The sequence below is a fragment of the Lacerta agilis genome, chromosome 4 (assembly GCF_009819535.1).
Source record: "Lacerta agilis isolate rLacAgi1 chromosome 4, rLacAgi1.pri, whole genome shotgun sequence".
Classification (NCBI taxonomy): domain Eukaryota; kingdom Metazoa; phylum Chordata; class Lepidosauria; order Squamata; family Lacertidae; genus Lacerta; species Lacerta agilis.
Window position 1 is genome coordinate 57,431,440 of NC_046315.1, and position 26,957 is coordinate 57,458,396.

Below are 26,957 nucleotides of genomic sequence, written 5' to 3' on the forward strand. Positions count from 1 at the left end.
TTTTTGCTTCAAGAGAACCTTCAAAGTGCACAGGATCTCAGATTCTAATTGAAATTGTGAGACACCCATCCCTTTAGCATCTCTTAGAGTTTTGTGTGTGTTTTTGTGCTATAGTATATGGATTCTTTTTGAAAAGATATTTTTTATGAAGTACTGACCTCTAACCTTTTGAGCTTAACACTTGATTATTTTCTTTAAAAGCTCTTAATATTGCATAGAAGAACAACTTTTTTAAAGATGAATTTTCTGCTCCACAGAATACTAAACATAGTTGCCTATGTATAGTTAACTGCAGCATGGTATTTCTGGAGCTAGACTGAGGCAGGGTTTCTAATAGTTATATATCTTCATTATAAAAATCCAGTTTTGCTGGGTGATGCCCAAGTATAATCAAGGAACGCTAACTGTGATTTAATTGTATACGCCAGCTTGTATTTTGTGTGGTTTTGTATTTTCTCTCTTTTGACTGAAGCCCACCTGGAAACCCTTGAGTGAAGGGTTTGATATAAATTGCCTAAATAAATAAATAAAAAGATAAATAAAAAAACTCATCACAGGAAACAAGCTGGTGAGGTGAGAGTCAGCGTAGGAAGCTATGCCTTTAGCAGCAGCCTGAGGGATGCCAGATAGATATCACCAAGTCCTGACCAATAGAGCAAATTTCATTGTAATTAGCCTAATAGCAAAGAAGCTTCTTGAATAACAATAAGGTGGACCAGCTTTTGGGATAAGGACTAACTTCTATAAAAGCTTTGATCTAAGCTTACCTGGAGGGGGCCCAGGGTTCAACTGTCTTGCATATGTTTTATGTGATACTCAGCAAAATTTATATTTCATGTTCAATGCATGCACTGTTCTGAATAACGGCTTGTGAACTTGAACCCTGAACCAAGCATACAGATATTCCCTTCTGCGCTTTGACAGTACCACAGTGCAGTTTCATCTTATTATGCTCAGTCACATTTGTATGATTTTGTAAGTGAGCACTGTGAATACAACAAAGGTGTTGTGTGTTACACATTGTGTTGTGCCACACATACAAGTTTCACAATTAAACTGTATGGTTAGTTTAGCAACACTCGTGTGGATGCTTATATTATTGATATTAGTCGTTGGGATCCTAATATTCTTAACATGCATGAATATTATATTTATTATTTACATAAAATGAGATCATGCATTTGCTTTATATCCCATGTAAAAAATGGTTTGGGAAACTTTAATTGGATATTTTCGTATTAAAATGCAAAAACAAAAAACAACACAATAACACAACAACAACCAAGTTTATCTTGTATCCCTAACTGCTATTTAGATCTGACTCGTGCCTTAAGTGAAACATACAGTTTCCTGGTTAAGGAGAAATCAGACAAAAAGAGAAACACGGCAGCCTTTATATTAGCAAAGTTAAAGGTTAAGTTTGGATGGGGTACTAGAAAAACCAATCAGAAGTTGCAGCAACAATATGTATGTTTCAGGCAGATAGGCTGTTGGATGTCTGGCACTAGGCTGCATGTGTACCAAGTAATTTTATTCTTGGATTTAGATGTTAGTTCCTTGCTTAGAAGCTTCAAACAATTTTATCTTATCACCATATAGTTGGCCACTTTGCCTATCCCTATGGAATTGTGAATCCAACTCTTTTAATTTGGAGTAAGCACATCACAGCATGGTAGTTTCTTTGAGCCCATATAAATGTGCATAACTGTAGATGGAAAACAGAGACAACAGCACAATACTGTAAATATATACCGCACATTGCCCTTTAAAAAATGGTATCTGGCTTTTTAATTGTGCAGCAATATAAGACTTCTAAGCATCTCTGTAATGTGAAAAAAGAAGATATAGTGGCAGTATATGACCTGAAAAACTGGTGCTCTCTTTCTTTCATCCGCACTTTAAAAACAGCCTCCACTTCTTTCTTTGTGGCTAGTAACATAATGTGTTTAGTTTCTGGGGAATACATGTGCTGCAACTGCCGCTAAGCACTGTTTACTGCAGTACACTTTATCAGTCTTAGCAGATCCTGCATGCTGAGAGTGAAGAAGGCATACAGTGGAACACATTAATTACGTAAACATCAACAGTGTTGATACAAGGCACAATAAAAGAACTGGCTCCAAAATAAAATTGATTTTTATTTTTCATTTCCTCCCACCCCCCTCTCCTCTCCCTCCCACAATGTTTGTGCAGCTGGTTGTAGCTCCTCATTCCACCACTGAAGTACCAGTTCAGTTTTGTCCTTCTGCCCTAGGAAGGGCCAACCACACAGCAAAAATCACTTTCATGTGCCCACAGGTATGGATGCTCAATTAGATTTGATGAATTAAATATTATCTAGCATTGTAAAATATTATGATATGGTCCAGCGGCAGGCAAAGTTAGGCTAGTGGACTGTATTTCACTTGCCAAAGCTTCTATCCTGCCATTCTTCCTGAATGACTAGCCTAAAGATCAGAAACAACATGGGGTTGCAGAGGCTCAATGAAAGTGCTACTGGGCCTGATAAAGCCTTGTGATTTTAAAATCCTGCTCAGAGGCATATAGGAATGTTGATTTTGCATCCTTCATGGGTAGTCCATTTGAAAATGCACATACTCTTGATTTTCAGTTAGGTACTTGAGATTTGACTGAGGTTACTAACAGTTATGGCTTGGTTAACATTCAGGAAAGTATTCTAAAATGTATACAATTACAAATGCCACTGTTCTTTTGAAAACCTATTAACGACTTTTTAAAACACACACAAGTCTCATATGCTAATGTCTATTTATTACAAAGAAGTGCTTGAAAACACTAGATCTAATTTTACTTAAAGGTTTCTTCAAAATATTAGCGTTTCCTGCCTCTTTACTGTGTTGAATTTTGAAAGGGAAATAACTAAATTAATAAGATTCATCTCCTTCACCAACTCTACCTTACTGAAAGCTGCAATTGGAGACAAAAGAAATGAGCTAATATTATGACACATGCTCCAATGTTTGCATATTATTTGTGCTTGAGTAAAATGTTTGGTTTCTAAAATGCATATTATTCCCCTGTTGGGTTATTTGATTCTCTAATCTAATGGGATTAACACTTCATCTGATTACCGGTACTAGCTAAAATGTATGATTCCTTATAATGTAGCAAAACCAATATTTTTTCTGAAAGTTTGAAGTGATTTACAGACTAATCCACAACCAAATTAAGCCAAATTGCTGGATTCACATCAGAGTCCTTATACTTTAGCCTTGGAAAGACACATTTACCTGGAAACTATTGCTATTGGTATACAGTATTTTAATTTCACTGATCCCATTCATCTGAAAATCAAAGCAGATAAGTTTAGTTTGCTTGACAAAGTATACTGTTTGGATTCTTTTCTCTCCTTTAACATGCATTTGGAAGAAAAACAGCAAGAAAAACGCAAGTGCTAGCAGTTCTGGTATATATGGTGTATATACAAGGACAGTTCAAGAAGATGAAGTGCTATTATTCTGTCCGAAACCATGATAGCTCACAGAACTTTGATCAATAAATTAAAAAGTATTGTTATTTGTCAAATACCAAAGCCATAAAATAAGCAAATAAGTCACTGAGACCTTTCAGGTTCAAATTGAGGCCTGACACTCAATTTTTGTCAACCTGCCTTTCCTGTCAAATAGTGGCAAATCTTCAAGTTTTATCTCAGCCAAACCTTTAATCAATATCTCATCCTTTCACTTGCTGTGTCCAGCCCTCTCAACCTTTTCAGTGTTTTGCTCTAACCTTTGTGACTCACTCTGCTCTTTTCATCCCTAAATCATCTGAAACTTTTGAATTATCGACTGAACTTCATAAGAGAAAGGTATTAAACTATTGCATGATGGTAGCATATTGAATATACATCAGCATTACGTTTCTACCATTCCAGTGCCAAGATTATTTAAGAAAGGTTTTCAGGGGTCTTTGTCACTGTATATATAGGAAGCCTGGCAAAACCTTAACCTTAAAAAAATTGGCATTGATTTTCTTCCTTTGATTTCACTGATTAAATGCTTCTGAACTGACACTTTAAGCTGTCTCATAGCTGAGTAACTGACTAATATAAAATCAGCTAATGACAGGACTTATAGGACAAGGCTTAACTGTTTCTGATTGTGCCTCATTGCTGAATTGAGAGAAACCACTATGGGTTATTATCTGCTTCGTTTGTTTCTGGTTTGCCGCTGTGTGAAGAACACTCTGCAATACGAATTTGAACTCTGACTGCAATCACTTTGTTCTTGTTTTTGATCACTGAAATTAACTTTGTTGGAACAGCACAACTGAAATGCCAGGATGAGTAGAACAGTTAGTCAGGATACTAATATACTTATAGCACCTAGTTTTCCTGGTAAACCAGCAATATCTGTATGCAATGGAGTGAGACTAATAATACTGAGCAGTGTTAGAGACGAGCAGGATCTATTATTAGGGTGTCAAGTATTCTTTGATTACATTCTTTTCAGCTTCTTCTATTTAATATGCTGCTAAGAATAATGCATCATCTCAAATTCACTTAAAAAATGTAAGCAGTGAAGTGGTTGAAACAGCTTTCCTCTAATGCTTAATTAGCTTATTACCAGTTAGGGGTAACAGGTGGAATGTATGAAACTTTTTTTAAAAGAAGGAAGCCAAATAAATTGTGCTAGAATTGGCTTGCTATCTATCTAGTGCTGCAAGTGAATGGTCTTCCTTGCATTGAGCTCAGAGTTTGCATTGGAGTTCCTTATGTATATAAAAGCCCCTTGACTGGGGCCATCATGTTTTTACCTGAAGCTTAACATTTACAGGAAAATGAAAAAAAGAACAAAGAAGTGGTTTCTGATTAAAATGTGAACATTGTTATTCTTACCGCAGCTTGAGGAATGGGTATTTTTATTGGCTGGGGTTGGTCTGATTCCTCAGCCATTGGAGCCATCTTGTGTGAGTTCTTGCCTTGGTCACCATTCTTCTATCATCATAAGCTTCAGGAATCCTACATTTGAAGACATAGTGTTGGATGTCTTTTTAACAGGTACAGTAGATTCCTTTTATCATTGTGCAATGTATGTTGAATGCTTAAATCCTTATTGTTCAGTTGAATTCAGTACCCAAACATGTTGATTTGCCTAAACAATAGGGGATTTAGCATTCAGCACATACTTTAAGTTTGAGTGGAAAGCTTTGCCAGCCCACAGGCAAAGAATTGTGTTTTCTTCTTGGGCACAGAAGGATTTATCTGTATTTACAGTTGATGAACTAAGTTCTCCTTGGGGGGTTATCACTGCTGGATCTCACATCTGCCTTTTAGTTGGCAACCTGAGGGACATCAAGAAGAGTTTACCCTGTTCACCACCACACAGCTCTAGCCAAAGTAGGAAACTACAAGGAAAGCAGCTTACCAGCAAGGATGCATCTTTTGCTAACAGGCCAGAGGCCAGAGCAGGTCGTGTGGTAGACCAGGGCCCCCTTAAACAGTTTCAAGTCAGTTCTCCTTCTGTAACTTGGATTGCTTTTGGTGATGGACCACTTTTGCCTTTCTTCATCATTTTGTCTGACAGCATGTTGGTCTCTACTGGATCAAATGCTTGAAACTGCTATTGTATGTTCAGCTGTTTCTATGGATACCTGGCAGCCCCCCCCCCCCCCGAAAAAACACTCACCTTCATCTATGTTGTGATCCTGATAAGAAACCTCATATGCAGCAAATTTTCACTCCCAAAATCCAGGACACTCACCCCCCCCCAATCATGCCACCACCACCACACACACCTTGCCCAGGCTGCCTAGGACATTCCAAACAGAAGCTTAAATCCCCTACCCTTCACACTTAATATTTTAATGTAACACACACACACCCAGCAACATTGCTAAACATGTCATTAGCATCATATGTAGTTGGCCCCTTAGTCTGTCTGCCTAGGATGACTGGAGTCCTGTGTGCTCTGTGCTAGCTAAAAAGGTCATAGAGGTTACCAGGGATTCACTTGACTAAGTGCAGCTATGCCTTTGTTCTTAGCTTATCTGTTTGATGGCTCCTGGGAAAGCAAGGCACATGCATGCATTGATTTTAAATGCTCCTTGAATATAAATTGCAACCACCATTGGGGCCCTTTATTAAGGCATGGATTGCCACATGGTGGGGACATCAGCATGTCTTTGAAGTTGCAGCATTCAGAGTGCACATATGCACCACAATACAGATGCAACTTGCATCTTCATCTATTGTCCAAGGGCCTGTTATGATGCACTCTGATATATTCCCCATTGGAACACTAGGATTGCTCTGCAGTGAGAAATTGCATGAACCCCAGGCATTTGGGACTTGAACCAGCCTTTTAGTTGACCCAGGATATTTTTAAAATCCAATCCGGAGAAGTGTAATGCACATGGTTAGGAAATGGCTATCAACAGTTTTATGCTGCATGCATATTGATGACCACATTTTTGGAAAGGAGAGATGTGTTACTATTACACCACTTCATTCCACACCATTTAGAAAACAGCATGTTTTGTCCTGATTTATCATTCAAGTCAGTATCTCTTCTGATTTGCACAGCAACAGAACTATTATAAGAAGCAAACCGAGTCTAAACACTGTGCCAAATGGCGTATTTAGAAGTATCATGGTACTGGGCTGCTATTTGTAATGTGCTTTCTTAAAACAGTTTCCACAGAAATGATATAAGAAGCGACCTTCAATATAATCTCTGCAGAAATCATGTGCACAGATGAATACTATTGTGGCAGACACCAAGCAAACTTGGGAGAGAAAGGCACAGTAATGAGAGGAAGCAAATAGGAACCTAGGACGCCTCTTATACAGAGAAGGAGCATTGGTCCATCTTGCTCAGCAGTTCTCCAGGTTTTCAGATGGGGGTTTCTCCCAGCCCTGATTGTTTATGGCAGGGATTGAATCTGGTACCTTCTGCATGCAAAGCAAATGCTCTTAACTACTGAACTATGTATGCATGGCCTTTCTCCTAAATAGATCAAGAAGCTAAATGCATTTAGGTTTACATAATGATTCACAAGTAACTACTTGAATCTTTGGCTTCAGGGTTTAGTGAACGTTATTTTGCAAATAGACTATTCATTGTTGTTTATATTTCTGTACTATCTACATTAGGTTCACAAGACTGAATGGTTTGGTTGTTGGAATTCCCCAACATATCAATCCACATCAACATCTGACCTCCAATTGCTAAAGGCACCAAGACCTAGATTTTTTCCTCTGCAACACTTACCAAATAGCAAAGAAAATTCTGGGCAAATAAAATTCTGGACTTGTAAATTCATTCATACAGTAATATTTAAACATGTTTATCTGCATAAATCAGGATTTACATATTGGTATCTCCCCACAGGGGAAAAATACATTAAAAGTGCAACTGGCATTTATGCTAATAAGTGCTGAACTAAAAGATTAATGTATCTGCAATTACTAATCAGTTTAGGAGAGTAATTGCTCCATCTTTGGGATCTGACTTTATCTACATGTGTAAGCATTTTAAGCTTAAAACAGATCTCTGTAGCAATATTTGGGGTTGTTCACTGCCACAGTATAGCAGCTGCCTCATCCTTTGGATTCCTAAAGCTAAAACTATTTACAAAACATAATTGTATACAATGTAGCTTGGTCACCCCATTTTCACGGTGAAATAGCTGTTTTGCCTAAATTGGTGTGGAAATATTTTCTGACTGCTCTTATGCTTCTCTGGGAACTCTTTTAATTTCTATGAAGTATTCAGCAGAACTAAATGCTGGATTTGTAGCAGTCTAGTCCAAACTTCTTTTTGTTGCAGTTTTTCCCTCCGGGTAGTTGGTATTAGAACCTTCAAAGACCATTTAATTCAATAAACATAATTAAGAGCAAATAAACACCACATTTGTTGAAAAGGTTAACTAAAACATTTATTCTGAGCATAACTATAGCTCTTTTTTTAACCATTGCATTATATTTATTTACTCAATATATGCCAGCACACTGTTAATAAATAGCATGGTCCTTGTTTTAGGTCAGTGTTTTTCAACCACTGTTCCGCGGCACACTAGTGTGCCGTGAGATGTTGCCTGGTGTGCCGTGGGAAAAATTGAAAAATTACTTTATATATAGTCAATATAGGCACAGAGTTAAATTTTTTAACATTTTCTAATGGTGGTGTGCCTCGTGATTTTTTTTCATGAAACAAGTGTGCCTTTGCCCAAAAAAGGTTGAAAAACACTGTTTTAGGTAGCAATTTTTTGTACATTTACCTGTGAGTGAACCATAATTAGTTCAGAGTAAAACGTACATAGGATTGTGCAGGTAGGCAAGATATAGGTTGGAATTCAGTGTTATCTGTAGAAGCTTTTCAGTTTGTCATACAGAATGATCCCTCTCCTTCCCCTGCGTGTTCTGGGTTTTTTTTTTCTGACCACCCCCTTGAGCCAGTTTTGGCAGTGAAGGGAGGGAGAAAGTCTTGTTGCAGTAGTGGGAGTCCTTCTACAGGACTTTTGCTGATAAGGCTTCTTAGGTGAACCCCAACCAAAATATTCAATAATTGTAAAAATACAATTTATCACAACTATATTGCAAAAACTGAGTTAGGCAGAGAATAAATACTTTCAGGCACTAGCAAACTGTCAAATACATGAACAAATACTCAGAAGAAGTAATTTCTTGTAATCTCACTAATCGATTATCTGGGACAACACATTCCAAAACACGCTGTTTGTTTAAGAGCAATCTACTGCTTTTGTAATTTAAGAGAGCAAGACTGCTTCTTTGTCTTTGTACAGTGTCAACCAGGTGCACGTGGACTAATATTGTAACGTGAGTTCGGTCGTTTAGAGTCTTATTTCCAGTAGAGTTGGAGAAAGCATATATTCAACTCTTACCAGTGTTGCTCTGTATAACAATCTGCTAGACAGTTTGACAGTGCAGATGTAACATCATTTGATTCTTGACAGCCTATTTTTCCACCCTCACTGTAATTTTTTTTCACATGTGTCATTCACCATACCCGGTACAATGTTGCTGAAATTGGTTTTCCATTATAGTCTTTTTGGCAATCACTGTAAATGTCAACTCAACTAATTAGGTACCTATCTGTTGCTGCTGTGATCACCTTCACATTCCCAAGTTTGAGATAAGAGTTGTAGTAAAGACCAGTATTGTATGTTTTCGGAAAAAGAAGGTTGAGATGAATTAATGGATGGTATGACAGTTAAATTGTCGCGTTAAATCATGCAAAGCAAATTTGTGTACAAGTTATAAATCTTTGTAACTGTGGGATGTTAGGAGGGAAGGACGAGTTGGTTCTTTGCATAAGTCTGCCTTGTAAATAAGCCTCCAAAGTTGCTATCCTGAAGTTTTAACCAGTCTATTAAGAGGCTAGTAGACTGTGTTACCATTCTGGCCACTGGGAATGAGAAACCTGACAGTGCAGGTTTCCGGCTCATGATCAAGTTGCTTTTTATCAAGCAGACTGGTGGGGCTCGGGAGTGGGGAGAGCCATCCTTCCATACTAGCCCAGTGCATTTCCATGGTAACCATGGAGGAAATGTACCTCCCTCCTTGTGGTTAGCACAGAAACCAAGCAGGCTCAGGGCTACCCAATACATTTTGGCACCTGAGGTGAACCAGCAAAGGGTGTCTCCCTCCTTGCCAGGGAATAAGGGGTGAGCGAAGATCTGCATTGGAATCTGCTGCCCCTGTGGATCCTGCTGTCTGAGGCAGTCGCCTCACCTGGCCTTATGTGTGGGCCATCCCTGAGCAGGCTGCTGGAAAAAGGACACAACGAGCCATCCCTTTTCCACTATCCCAGGCACGTCCAACAGGTAGATCGTGATCTACTGGTAGATCACTAGATGCCTGTGGTAGATCACTGGTAGATCACTGCCCCCCCCAAGAAGCTCAACAAGTTTGGCTCCCCCCAGAAAAGCTCAACATTTTTGCCCTGGACCCCTAAAAAACGTGGTTTTCTCCTAAAAAAGCTCAACAACTTCAACCTGAACCCCCCCAAAATGGGCCTTCCTCCTTCCTAAAAAAAGCTCATCAAGGGGGTAGATCACTGCCAGTTTTTAACTCTGTGAGTAGATCGCTGTCTCTTGGAAGTTGGCCACCCCTGCACTATCCCATTCACGCACCTTTATGGAATTCCTGGTCACCTATGGCTACCATAAAGGCAATAAAATATAAGGTAGACATAGTTCTCCTGTTATTTGCCATTCACTCCCTCCAAAAGCTAGTTGGCTTGGTCTGTTACCATATATTTCCCCCCACACCATGGCCATTCTAATGAAAACCACTTATTTATTAACATGGTGCTAATAACACCAAGGTTGCAGGTTTGATCCCCATATGGGACAGCTGCATATTCCTCCTGCATTGTAAGGGGTTGGACTAGATCAGGCATAGGCAAACTCGCCCCTCCAGATGTTTTGGGACTGCAGCTCCCATCATCCCTAGCTAACAGGACCAGTGGTCAAGGATGATGGGAGTTGTAGTCCCAAAACATCTGGAGGGCCAGGTTTGCCTGTGCTTGGACTAGATGATCCTCAGGGTCCCTTCCAACTCACCAATTCTATGTTTCTATGATTCTACATACTCTGTATGAAAATAGGTGATATTAAAATTAGTGATGTTGCTTGGCTTAGAATATAAATTCCTTATTCCTTGGTTTGGAATATAAATTTTAGGAATGAATGACTGCTCTCAGTTCAAAGGCAAGCATCTCAGTTCTTCTCTGCCTTGAATTTTAAAGATAAGAAGTCCCAACTCACTTATCTAACAGCTGCAGTGTCTACAGTAGGGTGATATGTCTCTCTTCCCCATAATCTGTAGTATTCCATAGTAGCATGGCAGGTACTGGGGATTGTGTTTCTCTCAATCCTGTTCTCAAGATTTGGCCCTTTTTTGGCCATTACACTGTTAATCAATGGTGAGTATGACTTAATAATAATAATAATAATTTTATTATTTATGCACTACCTGCGTTTCCCCAGCCACTCTGGGTGGCTTCCTCTTGCTGGGCTGCCTGCAACTGGGCAAATGGCATTTAGCCAGCAGTGAGTTGGTTTTGCATTTTGGCTGGCTGGAGGGCTCCCTGGTTGCACTGGATCCTAACTGCCTCCAGGCTGGCAGATTGGAGTTTGGATTGCCCAGTGATAATTCATCAGAGTTTGTGTAACTTTATATTTGCTGATTATCAGATCAAATTAATACTGACAATTTTCTCACTGCTGCAACACCAGTTTCTTTCTTTCTGGTATCATAGTTTTCTATAGCTATGTATTGTGTGAGATTGATCTTTATTTTTATTTTATTGGTCATCTCGCCATGTAGTACAATCATAATTAAATTTGATCTATCCAGGATGGATTAAATCACTTGTCCCCAGAAATTTCTATGCTGAATACAGCAAGATGTAACATGTTGAAGTACTGCAAATAGGCCTTTATGTATTTAGTTAAAATTTCAGTTTGGAATATAATTTCAGAGAATTGCAGATTTGGAAGAGACTCTGAGGGTCATCTCATCCAACTCTGAGCAATGCATGAATCTCAACTCTCTGCTTAAAAACCTCTGAGGAAGGAGAGTCCTTCTTTGCTATATATTTTTAAAGAACAAACATTTTTGCACATCCCTTCTCTAAAACTTTGGTTTTAGGGGGTATATTATTCCAAATAATTTTAATAGGATTCCATGAGCAGCTATAGTCATTTTTGGCATGCATAGGAGAACGATTAAAATGCAGAGAGACCTTAAAAAACTGTCATCTCCTATTTCAAAGTATACTTTGAAGAGCATTCATCAGTTCTTACATTAGAACAGCCTTTGATCACATTTCAACCTCCAGTGAATTCCTTTCCTTGAATGTGACATTGAAGCATAACAGAATTTTCTTTTTCTTTCCCTTCTTTTTATTAGATCAGGAGCATGTCATGCATAATCCCCATGCATCCGTATCCCACCATTCCAATAAGGACAGCATTTTCTGGCTTTCACTCAAGCAAAAACAAGGTACACAGTTGTATGGTTTATGTATGTTTTTTGCAAAGTGAACTGCATAACGATTGAAAATAGATATTCATTTATGTAGCTTAATTCCCATTTAACGAAACAATAAAAGCACAACAGTTTTGCTCTGTTATATATCTGTTATATATTTGTTTAACATGGGTTGGGAGCTGTCCTCAAGTTAGAGCAGGCATAGGCAAACTCGGCTCTCCAGCTGTTTTGGGACTACAACTCCCATCCTCCCTAGATAACAGGGCCAGTGGTCAGGGATGATGGGAGTTGTAGTCCCAAAACAGCTGGAGGGCCAAGTTTGCCTATGCCTGAGTTAGAGGAAGTGTGGCCCACGCAGAAAATGTTGAGAAGGAAATATTCCTCCCAGAATCCCAATTAAGTCTTAGATGAATATTCATTGATGTGGTTCAGTTAACATATCTAACAGGTACATATGCAGTATATATATATATGGCCCCAGTAGATGGCTCTCCCCACTTGCCACCCCACCAAGTGACATCTGCATAGGTTGGTTGCAGCCACTGGCACCCGCTGGATGACGTCCTGTGAATGTGGACAATAACTATTCCATCCACTTCCCCAACCCTTCCACCTGTAGTAGCTAAAACATTTAGCAATCTTCTGGTAGCTCAGACTGGTGCAGGTGAGCAGGTTATGGGTTTGAATAGATGCGGTAATCATTTGAGTTTTGCTGGAGAAGAATGTACTGGTAGGCAATCTGCTGCTGGCTCACCTTATCCTATCAAAAGCCACCAAACACCCTAGGACAATCCCAACTTTTCTCACCACCAAAGGAACACAAGTGAACAAAAGAGAACCTGCCCAAGCAACGCTGACATCAAACCCTACATATATTAAGTAAAATAGAAACATCGTCACCTGATCCCACCCCCACCCATCCTCCCACCCCTGTCCATCTCTTTCCCCCCTTTTCTTCCCAATGTCTCAACAAATGAAACTGATTTGTAAAAATGATACATGTAAAAAATACGAGAGAGAGACATTGCACATATTTTTGTAAATCAAGAAATCTTTTAATAAAAATAATTCAAAAGGGGGGGGGGGAGCCACCAAACAGAGAATTAGGTTGTTTATTGCCAGAGGTTGGTGGCAAAGGTTCCCATGATCTTTGTGCCTTCCCTTTCTCTGGAGTAGGAAGGTCCAGATAAAAAAAAATACTCCACTGCCATCTTGTCCAGGAAATCCCATCCTGATAGTACAAACACTGCTGGCATAGGTGTAGTACTTGTTGAGTATATCTTTCAGCTGTCCCATAACTCCAGATTATAGAAAGACCCAAAGTTAGCTCACTGTCCTGTTTTTTGGGTCCCATTGCTTTGAATATATTGTTTACCTTCTCCATAACTCTTTTAATCTAGTAATATCATAACTCTAGCTCTTGACAAATGGAGTTATTTAAATTGTTCACTGTAGCAAAAGATTAATTTAATTAAAATGAATATATATACCCTATTTCAACACTGCCATTCTCTTCTTTTTGATACTCCATCACATATTTGCTAGGATTAACAAACTTTTCTAAACATTATTATAGAAGAGGTAATAAATCATTCAGATCACATATACAAGCCTATCCCTTGCCATTATTAAAGGGAATTTAGATTTCCCAATTTACTGTTCTGAATAGTGGTATTTGGATTAGATAAAACTTGTGCTGTTAAACCTGTCTGAGTTAATATAAAAGGAATATTCTTATTACTGCTATACTTCAGTTTGTATTTAGCTATTCAGTTTAGAACATATTATTTCTACCCTGAGCCTCTTGGGCTTGCTGATTGGAAGGTCGGCGGTTTGAATCTGCGCGACAGGGTGAGCTCCCATTGCTCTGTCCCAGCTTCTGCCAACCCAGCAGTTCGAAAGTGCACCAGTGCAAGTAGACAAATAGGGACTGCTGTGGCAGGAAGGTAAACGGCATTTCTGTGCGCTCTGGTTTCCATCACGGTGTCCCGTTGCGCCAGAAGTGGTTTAGTCATGCTGGCCACATGACCTGGAAAGCTGTCTGTGGACAAACACTGGCTCCCTTGGCCTGAAAGCGAGATGAGCGCCGCAACCCCACAGTTGCCTTTGACTGGACTTAACCATACAGGAGTCCTTTACCTTTACCTTCACCTTTACCTTTTACTGCTACAAAATGAGTACAGTATGTGAACTTAAGGTTGAAAATATAATAAAATATTACATGCTTGTAATCTACTTTGATAACGAAACAGATAGAGTTTTATTCCAGTTGATTTTGGAATAAACATGCCCTGGTGTCTACAAAGGACAGAATGTAAATTTAAAAAAATTTAAAAATTAAAATAGATTGACACATTGATTTGCTACTGGTTTAGTATTATTTCTTTTTGAAGGCAATGTAATTTTTAGAACTTTGAAAGGAAGCTGATCATTGGAAATGTTATTTTATATGGTAGTTACAGGGACCCTGCCATGCACGAATGCTAAGTATAATAAAAACACAGTCATTGTACCGTTCTGCTCCTGGATTATGGTACAGAAGCTGTCAGTTTTTAAATATCCTATAGAAAACAAATTAGAAAAAATGAGGACCAAACTTTAGGTTTACGATTAAATGCAGTTAGATGGGTGGGGTACTATTATTATTATATTATATTATATTATATTATATTATATTATATTATATTATATTATATTAATTATTAGGCCTTCACTCTCAGTCTATAAGCCAGTTAAGAATTAGATTTATTGACTCACACAATGTGTCGCTGATTTTTCTGAATGTCCATTCCTTCATACCTACCTGTAGTAAAAGGTCAATAATTTCGCTACCTGCATCATCCTGTTTACATTTTAAATAGAAGTAACCTCCATTGGGTTATCAAGCAAGCCTGACTGCAACTATTGATGTGTTCAGGAAATTGAGAAGGTTGTAAAGTCAGGATGTGAGTAACCCATACTAGGTGTTACAGTGCAGGAGGAGGGAATTAGACACACGGCTGCCATCTTTATAAGTAGAAACATGTTTATTATAACCTCTAGTTGGGACCTGTCACTCTTATTAGCAAGCAAGCAAATAGTCTATTAAGGTCACAGACCAATAAAATTCAGTACAAAGAGACACAACATTTAAAAGCAAATATAAATAATTATATATTTTTCTCCTCTCAAGAAGCCAGCAATATTTTTTCCTGATCTAATCATTCTTGGAACTTCCTCTCTTGCCATTTATCAAGATAAGACATTTGTTATAAAATTCAAATATTTGAATTTGAATGAATTATTTATATCTTGCAATTTTATGAACATTTTACTCTGAAACATGAACATAGACAAAATATTGGTCTATTGGAATTGATATAACAGTTAATCCTTTTACTTATATGTTGACTAGCAATACGTTAATGATATAAATGGAACTCTAAATATTTAGTTGCCTAACAATATTAAGCACTATGAGATCTTGCCTTATATTGCTCACAGACATGAGTAGTCTGCTGGGGGGGGGGCATAATGTGAGCTCACCTGATCCTCCGCATCCTGACCAATGTGAGAACTGTTGTCTGCTGTGGAATCTGCAGATTGCTGGTTTCCATCAGGTCATGTAGATTCACTTATAAAGGCTGTCTCTCTCCATTCACATCAAATTCCAAAGATGCACTTTCCACCGAGCTCCATTTGCATCCCAAAATAGGCATTTTCCCCAGCTGCCTAACATGCAGCTCATGCCACGATGCATATTGCTTGATTGTAGCAATGGCTGTTGGGAATGATTGTACTTGATGGCATATCATGAGGTCAGCCATGCTTTTTTTCTGTACAATTCCCTCTGAGAGCATAGTCACAGCATCAAGTCTTGTTGCCCCCAGGGGACTTGCTGCTACTAAATTATTTTCAATGCATGCAATGACAGGAACTCATGTGTTAGCTGGCAGTTTGTTGGTGGCTGCAATTACTTTTCTAAAACTACCAAGAGAAGACAGGCATATTTTAAACTCCAAAGAACTAATTGCAGTTTTTAAGGATTTGTGTGTGTCTCCTAAAAAAACCAAACCCCTGTACTGAACCAAGACAGGGTGGGCTTCCCATGTCAAACTGAGACAAGGCAGCCCCCTCCCCCAAGTACATTTTTAGTATGCTCACATCAGCAATGTAACGTTGGCAGAAGGGATTTCTGTAAAATCGAGGAGCCGTGATAACACAAAAATCTTCTTAGGTTAAGTTGTTCATGCAAGTGAATTGCTTATGTGAATATTCATTTATTTCCATGTCTTTTGAAGATGACTACAATAACAAAGCATAAAGATAGCACCACATAGAGTGCATTACTGTGGTTGAGGTTGCCAGTGTGTGGATCATTGTGGCTAGGCTATTCTGAATGGCAGCTGTACTTTCAGTTTGGCCCATGTCAGGGTCGAGTCAGATGAGGAGGAGTGGTGGCAAGCCCCCCCTGACAAGGCAGCACCCACAGAGGAATCTGAGGAATTCGTACCTGGGGAAGACTGGTGGCGGCATTCCACAGAAGAGGAGGAATCTGACAGGGAGGAGGAGGGAAGACCAGAGCTAGAGGAAGAAGTGAGGCCAGGAGCAGGTCCCAGTCAGCCGATCCCCTCTCCTCCTCCCTTCTCAGCTGTAGAACGCCGAGCTGAGAAGCGAAGGCGGCAATTAGAGACAGCTGTAGCTCATAGGAAGCGTGGGAGTGAACCGCCTTCTTAAGATAGCTAGCTGCCCTATTCCACAGCGTCTGCAACGATTGTGCTGGGCGCGTGGTTGCTTCTGCTCATCTTGTTCCTGTGTTCCTGGTGTGTACCTGACTGACTTGGCTTGTTCTGACTTGGACTGTCTCTGACTTTGACTTCTCTTGACCCCAATACTGATACCTGACTTCGGCTGGCTTCTGACCTGGACTGTTGACCTTGGCTTATCTCATCCTGACTGCTGCGCTGCAGCACACCCACTTGTTGGCGCCCTAACAGCCCACTGAGTCCATGGCATGCACCTGTGATGTCCTTTGCATGCTAGCAGCTAGCTGATTCAGGTTTTTTTTTATTATCATGGCCTAGTGCAATTCAGGTCAAGTTGAAAACCCAGATGGATTCAGTTGTTCCTGAATTTTGTAATGGTTCTGTATGAATCAGAGCCAGTGACCAGATTATTATAACATAAAAAAGAAATGCTTTTAAACAAAGTAGACTTTTAGCACAGGTAACATGCAACTTATGTGGATTCCTGGCTCTTGCGCATATAAGCAGAATTGCACTTCCTTGGTTTCTCAACAGCTGACACCACCGACACCACCTTGTGTTTGAGGCCCATTCTGCAGTCTGAAGCTCTCCCAACCACCTCTTACACACTCCACTCTCTTTCATTGTTCCTCCAAACCTCTCTGCATGTCTCTCTGGCCTCTTTAGATCACCTTCTGTAACTGTCTCTTCCTCACCCAAACACTCTTAAGCCTGAGTTGAGAGTTACCTGAATTTACTTGAAATGTGAAAGGTACCCTGCCCTATTTTAGGATATTCCACCTACCCACACTGTTCAAGAGGGCTCTACCAACCACCCACACAGGTTTTTCTGGGGCTAAGCAAGAGGATACTGTGGGAAGAGGACATAATAAAATCTGCCAAGCTTCCCTCTGCTTACCGTTCTTAGGTATCAGCCCATTGACAGGTTTTTAAACTGTTGGTGTCAATATCAGATAAAACAAGCTGTTGTTGAAACATCATGAAGTGGTGCTTCTGGTAGCTGCTTTTTCTGAAGTGTGTTCTTGTATTCTGATGCAATATCAGACATGATTTCTCCAATGACTACACCTGCACCCAAACCTAGATTGTTCCAGATTTTGATAAATTACATGCTAAGTGGTAGGCAGACAACTTTCGTAGGCACTTCACCTTTTAGAGTATATTGGGGGAATCAGTACCTGCAAGACAACTAGGAGATGGTATATGTATCTCTTTGGTTTTGGAGTGAAAACCCTGCTGGCTTCCCATGGAGGAACCACCAATAAACTATGTAAGGAAAACTTTCCTTTGACACACTGTACCTGAAACACAATATGCTTTTACTCTTCTAATTGAACACTTGAATTTCTGTTTCCATCTATTTTGCATATTATAAGGTAACAAATATAATTTGTAACAGAGGTAAAATATTTAGATAAGACTGGCACAACTCTACATAGCACCACTGTTTCAATTTTTAGAAGCCAAGCACTGCTGTGTAAATAGTAAAAACCACCATACCACAAAATTCCAATTAAAAGACAATTTGCTGTTTCTTTTGAGACACACACACACACACACACACAAACGGAGAGAGAGAGAGAGAGAGAGATGGAATTTTCCAGTGGAAAACTGTCACTTTTAAACCAATTTAAATGTGCTTCCTTATATACCAGAGGCAGGGATTCTCAAAACCTTCTGTCCACGGAGTCTTCTTGAAAATGTTGAAAATTACTGAACTCAGCCATTGCAAAATGGCAGCCAAGAAGGGGAGGTCAGCCCACATTATGGCCCGCAGTTTGAGAAACACTATACTAAAGTGTTATTTCCATGAAACTAACACTGAATATATAGGAGATAAACTTCTGACATGATGGTGAGTAGTTGACAAACCACTCCTTTCACAATATATGTTTAAATTAGTTTTTTGTGGTTTTTTAAAGGAATCGTTTTGGCTCCAAAAAGCAAGTTGGATATTCCAGTATTGTTTGCACCTCACTCAATGAAACTGTATGAAGTTGTGCTGGTTATTAAAGTTGAAAAGTTGGATGCTGATAAATGGTCTTACGATGACACCTTCGATTTAAGCAAAGCACTAACAAGGTAAACATTTTAGTCACAGTGGAGATAAAATTGATAACTTATTATTTGAAGTGAAAAATAATTGCGAGGTCTATCACTTTAGAAGATTATTTTACAGTGGTTCTTCTACTTACTGTGCCCCTCTTGTTACATATCCTTCAGGATATGCATGCAGCAAACCTGGAAGTATATTTCTGAGTTTTGCGTGTGCACATGCGTACAAACGCTCTATTGTGCCGTACGCATGCGCGCACAGAACAAGCTCCTTTGGTTGCGGAAACCTCAGGATCCGACTGGAGCTCCATAATGGATCCCGTCCGCAATCGGAGTTACCACTGTAGTATTTATATATTGCTATAAATGTTGCAATTGTTAGAATTTACTAAGTGTAGAATGATTTTTCACACTTTGCAAACCTTACAAGTATTACTGTACATAGAATCATAGAACTGTAGAGTTGGAAAGGATCCTGAGGATCATCTTGTCCAACCTGCTACAATGCAGGAATATGCAGCTGTCCCATACAGGGATCAAACCTGTAACCTTTGAGTTATCAGCACCATACTCTAGCCAACTGAGATATCCAGGGCTTATTAGATTGATATTATTGAATTTTAGAGATGTGAAGATGCTATATGATAGTACCCTGCCCCTGGAGAAAAGTGGTGGAGAGCAATGCACCTGTGTTATGTTCCAAGTATCCTCTCTGCCAGCCTTAGAAACTCCGTCCTCTGAAGCAGCCATCTTGCAGAACAAATCTTAGCTGGCTATCCCCAGTAATAACATTATGCAAATCTCAGAGTTTTTGTTTTTTAAGAACTCCCCCCCCCCCCATCATTCAAAATACAAATCATAACAATGATGCCAGTGTGGTGCAGTGGTTAAGAGCGGTGGACTCGTAATCTGGGGAACAGGGTTCGCGTCTCCACTCCTCCACATGCAGCTGCTGGGTGACCTTGGGCTAGTCACACTTCTTTGAAGTCTCTCAGCCCCACTCACCTCACAGAGTGTTTGTTGTGGGGGAGGAAGGGAAAGGAGAATGTTAGCCGCTTTGAGACTCCTTCGGGTAGTGATAAAGCGGGATATCAAATCCAAACTCTTCTTCTTCTTCTTCTCCTCTGGATATCTGAAACTGAAGTGGTGGCTCTGGAACCTGACAAGATTGCTTATAGGTGTTCTTTTTCTAGAAAGTGGCATACAGACTCCACTGTTTTCTGAGCTTTTGAGGTCAATGGAACTATTGTGATGACAGCTACAGCACAAATGATGGGGGATTAGAGTTGAATACAACTGAATGCATGTTAGACCTCATGTTAGTATCTACTCTGTGGCAGTGGTGAAAGCTTTCTTTCTCCCATATAACTGAATCTGTGCAGTGTTATCTAGCATAGATCTTCTGAATGGTGAGAGACTCCTACCAAGGAAGTTAGTGGAACCTTCAGTAGTCTGCTGCCACTTTTACATTTGCTAAACACTTTAAGGATTAAGGCCACTGCATACAATTCTGACTTGGAAGCTGCAGTTACAATAGTAATGGTCTGTGATGTAGCTATGGCTCTGTCTGGTCAGGCTGATATGGATACCTCTCCACTTGTTCACCCAGGGGGTATGGACAGGATACTCAGAGCCACATATGTACTCAGCCTGTGCCCTTGATTGATAGTGGTGGTTGTACCAAACTGTTTAATCAATATACTTTGAGCAATGAATTTTGTAATCTGTATTTTAAATTATTTGATTGTAGTAATTCTTTTGATGTGTTATGCTTCCAGTCGGTTATCTCCTTTGAATATAGTTCTCTACAGAAAAGAAGAGTAAATAGTTGAGGATAGGATGGTAGCAAGACACAATAGCCACTATCTTAGAATATCCTTGTGTCCAATTCCAAATGAAAACAATTTTTACTGTGCAGATTAACTTCCGACATGATTCATTTAATTATCTTTTGTTATTTAATGACAAGTGTTAATAAGAAGTCTATTTATGATCATCCTAAGAAGTGGATTAAAAACAACCAAAAGCCTTTTACTTGAGTGTACCACTGTTCCAAAAAAGGCAGCACCTTCTAGAAGCTGGTCCCACTGAACGAATTTCAAAATGGTCACGAAGCATTGCTGGAAATCTTGGTTAATTGTATTGTCAATATCACTTGTATACATTTTCTAGAGTAATCATATTCATATGTATATGTTATTTACGTTTCTCAGCCACACTGTAATAATGAAGGATGAAGTCATCCGGGGAATTCGTTGGATCTATCCAATTCATGGAATTCCTGAATCGCCACCCTATAAATCTGCACCAGGTACATATGAGCCAAGAACTGCAAACTTTTCTTATCTAATTGAAAATAGTAAACCCCCCCCCCAGCTATAGTTCAGGCTGGAAATAGATGGAGCCATGGTCCCTAACATTTAGGTGACTAAATAAATAAACTGGCTCTTCCTAAATGTCTCTTTCTAACTTCTAAATTCTTTTGAATGTTGCTGTAGCCTACATTCAAGAAGTGGGATGTCGAAAGGCTAATTTGTAACTTGCATCCTAATTGAAACCTGTTAGGAGGACTTTTTATTTCTGTTTATTACCTGAATGTTTCTAGCATGCCTGTAACATAAATTATCTGCTAAGCTCAGAAGACAAATGAAGCAATTAAAATACAATATGAAACACAGATTTTAAAATGGAGAGGGGCAATACATATTTCAAAGTGTTGGATGAACAAAATGGTTCTGTCACAAAAAGGACCACTAAGATAGTTCTCAATAGGCCTCTTTGGGAAGACTGTTTCATAACAGGGTGCCACTACCAAAAAGTCCCTCTTCTTGGGGGTTACTTACCCCACTTCGATTAATCTATATGGGTAGGTTTTATATTTATGTGGCTATATAAACCCAATTTATATGGGAGAAATTGCTTTACCTTTTCAAAATATTTTTCCATATAAATATTTTATTTTTATTCATATTATTATTTCAGTTGTTAGTTGCTTAATACACAGCACTCTCTAGGAAATGTAGAATAGAAATACAAAAAAGTTAAAACATAAACAGCCCTCAGTAATAAATAATTATAGAGCAACAAATACTTAATAAAGCAGCACAAAAAATAGCATAGCAGATCCAAACAGAACCAGCAGGCAAGCCACCAGTAGCTCCAATTAACAGCCTACTCAGCTTGCCCTATCAAATGCTTCAAAAAGGAGGAAGGTCTTAACCTGTTGGCAAAAAGATGTTAAGTCAGCACCAGGTGGACCTTATTGGGGAGAGCAGTCCATAAATGAGAGGTCACAACAGAAAAGACCCTTTCCCTTGTCGCCATCCTCCTAAGGACTAATGAGTCTCGGTAGGCTTATGTCGGGACAGGTGTTGGGTCAGATATTAGGCTTCCAAGCCATATGGGGCTTTATAGGTTAAAACCCGCACTTTTAATTTGGATTGGAAATGTCTAAGCAGCCAGTGAGCCCTGCCAAGACTGATGTTATACGGTCAGATCGCCTATTCCCCGTCAGCTGTCTGATTCCAACATTCTGCACTAGCTGCAGTTTTTGAACCATTTCCAAAGGCATACCCACATAAAGCAATGCATGGGCTGTAATTCAGCAATACCGATCCCTCTATGTAGCAATGGGTTCCTATTGTTCAAAATGAGAGACTAAATCTTTTGTGGCTCCAGCTAGCTATGTACTACAGGGTTATCATTCAGTATGGCTAACAGATAGCTACTTCTGGCAATACGTATATATATATCACCTCCAATATTTATTATTTTATTTATTGCATTTATTGCATACCAACTTTATCTTCCAGTGGTCTCAAGGTGGGGTACATGATTCTCCTCCACCCCACTTAATCCCCCCAACAAACCCTGCGAGGCAGGTTAGGCTGAGAGATGGTGACTTGCCCAAGGGTCACCCAGGGAGCTTCATGACTAGGTGGGGATTCGAACCCTGCTGTCCCAGGTCCTCGTCCAACATTATGCTACCCTGGCTCCTATAGGTAGTTCCTCTCTAAATATTGGTTAATAGAGTGCTATGTGGAATATTGCAACAACAAATATATTCTTAATAGCAGTTCTGGGAAAATAAGTTTCTGTGTAACAAAACGTTAACCATATCAGTTGGATTCCTAGTTTATTTCAAATTGGGGATAGTATGCCAAAAGTATATACATTAATTTCTTAGCTAAAGCACAATTACAGAATTAATTTGTTCCTTGGGTACCTATTAAGAACATTGGGAATCAGTTTAATGATGAAGCTAATAGCCTTCATAAAAACACACCACGTGGGCTGATAAGGGCACTTCAAAATGTGTGAGTCAATTATATACAAAAGCTTGCATCAAGGAATGAAAACAATAGTCAGTCTTGGTGTTTGAAGGTAATTGAGAGACTTATTGAGGAATGAAATTATTGAACTTAATGGGATAGATATTATTTGTGCTGCCATTGTTCTAATTTGTTAAAGACCTTTAACTTGAAGAAAAATGCCAGTGTAATCTTAATTACAGATTTCATCCCATTAATTTGCAGTTTAATTAATTAAGGGTGGAATGCTGAATATCACCACCAAATCTTTTCTTTCGTTCTTTCTTTGCACAGCATGGCACCCTCATAAAGTACTATAATGACAAGTGTGTATATTGGTATTCTGTAAGTTAGTTGTATAGTACATGGAAGAAAATCCATTCACATGGATGTTTTGAGAAAGTAAAGATAGACAATGAATATACATGCCATGTTACCCCAGAATATGCATGTGTTTTGGTCCAGATATTCAGTAGTCCAATGCCTGCTCTTCACACTTTACAGCTGGGGTCCCCAACATAAAACTCAACCACCACCACCAAAGTCTCCTGCCCTTCTCTATTTTAAACTATTTTTAAATTCACCTTTTTTTTTGGTCTGGAGAAAGCTACTTGTTTTTGTGATTGTAGGTGTTTTGTCTATGGGTGGCTGGGGGTGGGGGGTTTGTCCGAGCATCACCAGTTTATCTTTTGTGAAATATCTATTTTTGTGATACCTGCAAAAATTCCTTAAATTTTGAAATGTACCCCCAGGTCCAAAAAGATTGAGGACCCTTGCTTTGCACTACAATAAAGAAGCAGTGATGGGATCTGTGTTTTTCATGGAGGCCTCAATTCAACAGTACACTTCTTAAGCCAATTTAAACAAATGAACTGTCCTTTGGATTGTGACTGCACTCAGCATGACCACATTGGCAGTGCCAGCTCTAGTCAGGGATTGCTAGCTCAATGCTAAAGAGCTGAACTAAGAATGTGGGATGTGCCCTTAAGCTGTTGTTTAGCAATCATGAATTGCTTATAAGACATGCTGCATTTTATAATCACAAGCCACCATATTTTAATATTTTAAGCTGAAAGCTGCACAAAACTCATGCAATATTTATGGTTCACTCACCATTGACTTCATGTACAGTAAGTTTTGTGCCCACGTTTCAGAAGTGGGGTGGGAAAGGAAATCAATAATTACAATGAGACAGTAAATGGTTTTAAAGTGGTCAAAGCTTTCTTACTGTATGCAGCTGAAGATATACTAGGTAGAGCCTGGTGTTTTCTTTAAAATTGCCATATTTAGGTTATTTTGAAATGGACAAGACTTTATAGTAGTAGTACTGATGGTGGCGATAACAACAACAGCAGCAACAAATTACTATTTGCATCCTCTTCTACATATGAATTCATAGTGGGGTATATTTTGGTCTAAGAGGTTCAGTTTGGTCAGAATTGAGTACAGTGGTACCTCGGGTTACAAACACTTTGGGTTACAAACTCTGCTAACCCAGAAGTAGTACCTTGGGTTGCGAACTTTGCCCCAGGATGAGAATGGAAATCATGTGCCGGTGGCAGTGGGAGTCCCCATTAGCGAAAGCACGCCTCAGGTTAAGAATGGTTTTGGGTTAAGAATGGACCTCTGGAATGAATTAAATACGTAACCTGACGTACCACTGTATACCCTTCTAGAGTTAATGCTAAATATATTACTTCTGGTAAATGAGCCACTACAGCAGCTAGCAGGCCATGAAAATTTGTGCCCTGTGTTTTTTAGACTCATTTACCCATGTACTATCTGAAACCAAAGGGGCGCATTGGTTGCCAGATGTGATTTTTTTCCAGCCCCACTATCATGATTTGACTCAATGATATGATCATAAACTAACAGAATACTGTCATAGTTGAAAACTCATTTAAAAACAAAATATAATAGCAGTTAAAAAACAAAGACTTTTTTGTCTAAAACTGATACAGCAGCAGTGAGAATTAGATAATCAAATGTTATAAGCCTATTGAAACAGAAATCTCTAACTTCTGACAGGTAGATGTTAAAGTGGGGAACAGATCTCAGCTGGAAATGTGTTGCAAATTTGTGCAGCCACCACTAAAAAGACCCCATCTCTAATGCTCACTCACCAAACATCTTATGATTGTAACTGAAACCTCTCATGATCTTTGGAACATGTGTCTTCTGCGTAATGTAGTCAGGTGTAATGTGCTCTCAATATGAGCTCCTTATATTTCAGAGAACTAATTATACAAAATATTTTTCCTAGCTGTTGTATGCTGCAGAGCCCGCAGTAGACTGGATGAAAGCGTAGAAGTGCTGTTAACTGGTGTAACACCTGCAACATCTGATACACATATAGCCACAGACAGTATAATTATAATTCCTTCCAAAAGCAAGTCCGTCACTATTAATGATGAAGGTAAGAAAAGAAGAGCACAGAAATTATTTATCCCAAATGAAGTAGCACTCCTACAGCTGTCTCAAATAAAGATATACTTAAATCATTTGTAGAATTTCTGGGCTAAAATACACTGGCAGAAAAGAATGTACCTCGTGGGACAAAAATGATTCAATCAGGGTAAGACACAGAAAGGCAAAATGAAGACAGGTAACTCACATCTAACACTTATTTTACTTATGCAATCACAGCTTTGCACGGGTGGGAATAAATGGAGAATGGAGGAAACCCACTTTTCATTAATTTATTACCCCACCCACACATAGCTGCGATTGTGGGCTTATCCAGCTTTGGGAAGGAGGCAGGAGGCTTCTGGGACCCTGCCCAGAGCCCATGTACCTCCTCCCCAAAGCTAGACAAGCAGCCCTTGTGGGGGTAGGGGCAGTAACAGGGGTTCTTAGCTTTTTGCATTTTTGTGTTTATGCATGGTTCCCCAGAACTGAAGCGTCACATAACATGCGAGTTACCTGTACATAAATGCCACAGTTGTTACAAATCTGATGAAGGGAGGATTTAAGTTATGCATAGAGTTTGATCCTGAAGTAAAAGTCACCCACTAAACTTTATTCAAAGAGAAACTCAACAGTTTAACCTTTCTATTAACCCAGACTATGCATGACCACCTTTGACATGTTAGAAGGAGGGGATGCAAGCCTAGCTCTTCTGAGGAGAGCCCTTGAGATCTCAGGGTGTCTTTGTGGCAAATGTGTTTTTCACAGTACAGTGTCTAGTCAAGTACAATAAGCTCTGAGTTATGTAATCCTTTGTATTTAGAATTGTCAGTATTGTCATGTGAGTTAGTATGATGCTGCTAGTTTCATATCAAAGACTGTGGTTACCGTTCTTTCATAATAACAAGGTTGCACATGTTTGGTGTTTAGAAATGTGCCCTATAGGTCAGTTAAACACTGTTTCATCTAATTTCCTAAATACCATAGTGTTTAAATGGAATTCAGTAAAATGTGCTTACTGCAACACAGTGAGCACAGTTTGAAATGCTTCAAGTGTTGGTGTGTGTGTCCTATATGACGATAACAATATTTCATGATTAACATAGATTCTCTTAAGTATTGCAAGACACTGGTTTGGAATAATAGAACTTTTAAGGCAAGTAATGAGGTAAAAAATACTTTGACAGAAAAAAATAGTAGGATCAATTATTATTTTTCTGACTTCTCTCAGTAGCATTATAATGTCATTATCCCTAAATGGTAGAATGTGATGCCTTTCAGCAAGTCAGATTTAATGGTGCTTTTAGTATTTTTCAAGCAACTACTAAAAACATGCATGCACATTGAAAGCTCTAGGATAGCAGCTTGGCAAGTTCTCTCTCTCTGAGAGCCAGTGTGGTGTAGTGGTAGACTCGTAATCTGGGGAACCGGGTTCGCGTCTCCGCTCCTCCACATGCAGCT

At 39.2% G+C, this 26,957-nt stretch overlaps 1 protein-coding gene across 1 annotated transcript in view; it reads left to right on the forward strand.

Annotated features, from left to right (window-relative positions):
* The window catches only part of CFAP47 (cilia and flagella associated protein 47), a 186,097-nt gene that overhangs the window by 135,256 nt on the left and 23,884 nt on the right, over nt 1-26,957 (forward strand). The window contains exons 55-60 of the mRNA XM_033146380.1: nt 2,194-2,298; nt 4,864-5,020; nt 11,900-11,992; nt 18,648-18,807; nt 20,994-21,091; nt 25,354-25,506. Coding sequence (XP_033002271.1) covers nt 2,194-2,298; nt 4,864-5,020; nt 11,900-11,992; nt 18,648-18,807; nt 20,994-21,091; nt 25,354-25,506 — 766 coding nt within the window. The remainder of the gene's footprint in view (nt 1-2,193; nt 2,299-4,863; nt 5,021-11,899; nt 11,993-18,647; nt 18,808-20,993; nt 21,092-25,353; nt 25,507-26,957) is intronic.